At 46.8% G+C, this 5,233-nt stretch overlaps 1 protein-coding gene across 1 annotated transcript; it reads right to left on the reverse strand.

The window, feature by feature from the left end:
• Positions 1 to 1,602: 1,602 nt before the first annotated feature.
• On the reverse strand, positions 1,603 to 3,129 carry cth1 (cysteine three histidine 1). The gene is made up of 2 exons (XM_036547663.1): positions 3,115 to 3,129; positions 1,603 to 2,610 (listed from the first exon to the last, which is right to left on the reverse strand). Exons 1-2 carry the CDS (start codon positions 3,127 to 3,129, stop codon positions 1,603 to 1,605), a joined length of 1,023 nt encoding a protein of 340 aa, XP_036403556.1.
• Positions 3,130 to 5,233: the final 2,104 nt, after the last annotated feature.

The raw sequence follows: 5,233 nt of genomic DNA on the forward strand, positions 1-5,233 counted from the left end.
CAGTCAGTTAGCTAACTACACCAATCGTAGCTATATATCAATGAATATTAAAATGCCAATACAATTCACATCTGACCTAGCTAGCAAGCTAAAGGTACTGGCAATCTATTCTACTGCGTTTACGATCAAGTCTAACGTTAGCTATCCAGCTACATGTCCGATTGCAATGGTTCCCCTTGCGTCTTGATACAAGCACCTAATACGAGTTTCGCGATCGACATTTATTCAAATATGCGGTTCCTTACCTGCTAAAACAAACGCGTGTTTTGCTATGAGATCGTACACAACTTGGTTGGCAGCTTTCCCAAGTCAATCCGTTGAACTGAAACGAGCTACACACACATTCACGCACTTCAGACAGCTACCTTCCGGAGCGCCGCAATCCCGCCCTTCGAAAAGGGATTGGTCAAGCAGCCTGTCTCTCAATCTTACACACCGTAGTGTAAAAATTACAAACATCGGCAGTTCCACTGGGGAAAATGGCCCTTTATCAGTAGGTTTAGGCTTGCGTCCCTGTGTAATTATCTGGTGGCACACCGTTTTGGCTGAAACTGATGCAATTTTGTGGAGCTTAAACTTCACTTCTCATTGGGCGTGACAGTCGAGTCCGTAAATACGTAGGCCAGAGTCCCGTGTGCATCGCTGCAGTGATCATATCTGAAGCAAGGAGTCCTAACATTCTCAAACATGAAAAACTAATCATAAAAATCAATAGGTCTTGAAAAGACATGGGCGTTGGGATCAGAGCCAAATTGGGTGAGACCATTGTAGCACAAAAATCAAATTTGACCTCACTTGCTCAGATCCTGGATGCCATGAAGTTAAATTAAATCTGAATAGGCCACAGGTAAGCTTTCCTTTCAGTCCAGCACAAATGTGCACACAAAAAAAAAAAATAAAACAGAAAAGACAAAGTAGGGTTTAGTGGTTTATTATTGTCCCAGGAGGCAGAAGTCTGAGAAGTCAATAAATTAAATTGCACCTTAAATTAGAAAATTCATAAATACTAAAACATTCACAATTCGATTCAAGTGTCAGGTTTTATATACAAGGCTTAACAGTTAAAAACAATTTAAAAACTCAAGGCTTTGGGCTCTCATTGAAGGCTCATTTCCATTGACATGGATTGTGCGATCGTGGTAAGTACTGGTGAACACTAAGCACTTCAACCAAGCCACTTGCAAAAAAATCAGCAACAGGGCGATTCACAGGCAAGGCAACAGCTCTATGCCATTCAACTGGCTTCTGGGAGAGCAGCCACTGAAAGGGACCAAATGCCTGCCAGGTAAAGATGCATTTCTACATGCATTCCAACTATTTTGCCCCAGATGTGCACCAAGGCAGTGAACGGGACAACCTGTACTGCTGTAGTACCATGCAATGGAGGGGGATTTCTTAGTCCCCCATTCCAAAGAAATGTCACAACACACAAATTATTAAATAAAAGCAGGAATGCAACATCCCACCCTCCCCCATCCCACCCCCTAATCCAACCCCAAACATTCCAGGACACTTCATGGCTCACACACATAACTGGACAACTGAAAGCCATAACGGTCAGACTGCACATTTAACATGCATCATTGCAGTACGTCGGCAAGGCTACAACGGTTTGTCCCCCACGACTGGGGAGCTGGCTGGCCTGGCCAGGCTGTTCTCCAGCTGCTGCAGTCTCCAGGCGAGGGGGAGCAGCAAGTCGTTCAGCTGCTGGCTGGGGAAGGCGAAGGCGTCCTGCTCGGACGAGTCTCCGGACAGCAGCGGTGGGGTGAAGGGGGAGGCGTCCTCCAGGAACACGGGGGAGGGCAGCGAGGACGGAGGGGAGGAGGAAGAGGAGGTAGAGGAAGACGAGAGCATGTCTGAGGCTGGGGACAGGGCTCTCCCGGTCCCGGAGAGCAGCGGGAGAGCAGGGGGCACACCCAGGCCGCCCTCTCTGGCCTGCCCGGAGGCACTCGGCAGGCAGTGCTGGAACCGGCAGCGGGTGCCGTACAGACAGAACCCGAAGGCGCTGAAGGTGCGGCAGAGGGCGCCGCCACGGGGCCGGCGCTCACGGGACTGCGTGCGGGCCTCGCCCCCGTCCTCTTCGGCCACGCCCACAGCCTCCGCACCGCTGTCGGAGCCGCCGCCCTCCACGTGCAGGAAGTGGCAGCGCTCGCCGAAGGGGCACACCCCGAAGGAGCGGAAGGTGCGGCAGGGCACATTCCTGTTCCGGGGGGGCCGCGCCGGCCGCTGCTCCTTGGGGGCATGGACGAAGAGGCAGCGGGCGCCGTAGGCGCAGTAGCCCACTGTGTGGAAGGCGCGGCACAGCTCCGTCTTGTACTTGGGGTGGCGGGAGGGCACGCGCAGGTCCCGCAGGCCGTGGGCGAACTGGCAGCGCTCCGCGTACTTGCAGGACCCCAGCTCCGTGTAGCGGCTGCACAGTTCCGTCTTGTAGCGGGCGTAGCACATCCAGGGCGTCGGGGGAGGAGGGGTGGAGGGGGGAGACTCCACCAGCGGCAGGAGGGCCTCAGCCAAGGACAGGCCTCCGGACCCAGAACCTTCACCTGGGAACAGCGGTTCCTTGTCACCTTCTTCCTCGTCAAGGAAAGGGTATAGCAACAGGTCAGCGCAGGGCTGGGAAACACGGGAGGAAGGTACAAGCAGCAATGCGTTAAATTATGAGCCAAAATGAATCCAGCAGAGAATATAAGCCTTATGAAGGGCTTTTTAACTCACTCAATAGTGGCAAATACAACATTGCAACGTTTACTGCTGCATAGTGAACTCGCAAGTATAAGCTTACACACACAGACACAATTGTCATTTTTCTTCAAACAGAAAAGCATCCTCAAATCACGTGAATGACCATCAGTTCTGAAGAAACTGAACGATTCATGATTAATATGTAAAAATACCTAGAAAAAACGGTACAACTAATTGCTTCTAATATTGTTGACTCCTTATGTGGCTTTTTGCTTGTGCCTTCTGCTCTGCCTCACCTGTAAGTCGCTTTGGATAAAAGCGTCTGCAAAATGAATAAATGTACTACAGCAAGGACCGCCAGACAAAACCATGGATGCACAAAAGCTCGTAAACCAATAAAGTAGCAAGCATGCACTGTGACAGTGAGTAAAATACCTCGTACTCGAACATTTTAGTGCTTGGATGCGTGGATTCCGTTCTCCGGTCGATAGGTCTGCAGCGAAATTTTCCACCTGTTGTTCGCGAACAATGCAAGTTCCGTGACAAAACAATTATTCTCTTGTCGCAGCTAACTCAGTTAACAGGGGAAAAAAACTAGATTCAACCCTAGGGAGTGTTAAGGAAAACACCACAGTGTTATCAGAAGCACAAAAAGCATTGAGCCTGCTGCTGGCTTTTAACATGACCCAGTCGCCGGTCCCGCTTTCCTTTAAATAAGAATCAGCTGTAGGAGCTGAAACGTCACTAAAATTTTCGAATTCACCAATCAGATGTCACACTCGGATCCGCGGGGCGGTCCATCCCACCAATTCCAGCCAATTGGATCGGAGAGGGCGATGTTGACATAGTTTTAGCGGCGCGTAAATTGATGCTTTATCAAATTAGGCAAGAACACACGGAACTGGGGCGCAATAAACATTTCCAATGGCTCATTCCAAACAACAAAAGCCGGAGTACACAAACTCCCATTGTTTCGACTCAGCGGAACAGCTGGAGAGGCAAGTGTTGCATCATCGTGATTTGTTAATTGAATGATGTCTGCTAAGTGAAAAATTACACTGGCGTTTGGTGATACTGTGTTAAGAAGTCGTATTGAAGCATACGTTTTATGAAATAGAATATCTTTTTAATGCTGAGATGGCGTTCGAGTACTCTTCTTACGTTGTCTTTCTTATGTATTCTTTTTCATGACACCCAGGTGTTAAATGTGAGATTTCATGTCAATAATATCAACTTCAAAACTGGTATGAGAAACCAGTTGCGGCTGGATCTTAAAGGGACTGGTAGGCTCTGCCCAGTCGTTCTCTGACCCGTCGTCTGACTGAAGTAAAGCCTGCTGTAGTTTAGTACAATTTATATTTCCCACCAGAATACTCACTGGACACATTTTCCATGCGTGCAATGTCCTTGCAACAGATTTAATAAAATCCATTGAACGTAACGAGTTGATTATAAACTTTTTTGGAGTCGATACGTGCAAGTTGCGAAACTGCCCTAGAAGAATCAAGTATAAGGCAGCAATATATAAGATGAAAATGAATGAGAGTGTCGTTAAAATAAAGTACCGTTTATAAAGTCAAAATTGTGAGAAATACATACTATGGCCATTTAAAGATAACACTTAAGTTCGTATTCCATCCCTTTACTGGTCAAATATGTCTGGCATACTGTACAGGAGAAATACACCATTTTAAAAGAAAACAAAAATCAGGGGGGAATTTTTGCTATCATCAGGCATTTTTTCCCCAAGCACACACTTCATGACGGCAGTTATTAGCGGGACAAAGTGGTTATCCTAAATGAAGCTTGCTTTCCCAGCTCAGGAAGTGGTGTTTCTAGGTTAAGCATAGCTGGAAAAGCAGCTAGACAGTTGGCTCCCTGGATGAGTTTCCTGGCAAAGATATCAAAGCTTGGGGGGAAATAGCTGCTAGACTTGTTAGATTTTTTTAGTTGATTGACACATCAGTTTCTTCAGTGCACTGTGATGAGACGGCAAGTGATCCTCTCTCTCTTACCTACATCCTTTTCTGAGGGTGATACTCAGCTGGAAAATCCTGACCCACTGGGGGACACTGAGGAAACGAGCTTGGTGCACTGTAAAATCAACTGCATGCTTCTGATCTTTACAAAACATGGTGCTCAGAATGAATACATGCAGAGTAAGGGGAAACATACAGTCAACAAAAACCAAACAAACCCAAATAACGAGAATATGTACCACCACGAAGAAAAAAAATCCTTTATTTCTTTTCTTATCTCAAGATACATTAATAGGATACAGAGACATCGGAATAAAAAAAACTTGAGAAAAAAGTTGAATTGTAGCTTTTTTTTTCATTTCAACGTACAAAATTCAAATTCCGCTCTCTCAAACCTGTCCCAACCCAACTCCCTCCACCCCTGCCCAACCCTGGTAATGAAGAGCGATTTCCACATGTACAGTATATGAAATCTCTCCACAATGAGGAGTAATTACAAGCGGCAGCATCTATAAAAACAATTATCACTGAACCTTCCTGTGAATGTGTTCTGTTCCTGGGCATTTTATTTATGG

This window comes from Megalops cyprinoides, chromosome 16 (assembly GCF_013368585.1).
Source record: "Megalops cyprinoides isolate fMegCyp1 chromosome 16, fMegCyp1.pri, whole genome shotgun sequence".
NCBI classification, from domain to species: Eukaryota; Metazoa; Chordata; class Actinopteri; order Elopiformes; family Megalopidae; genus Megalops; species Megalops cyprinoides.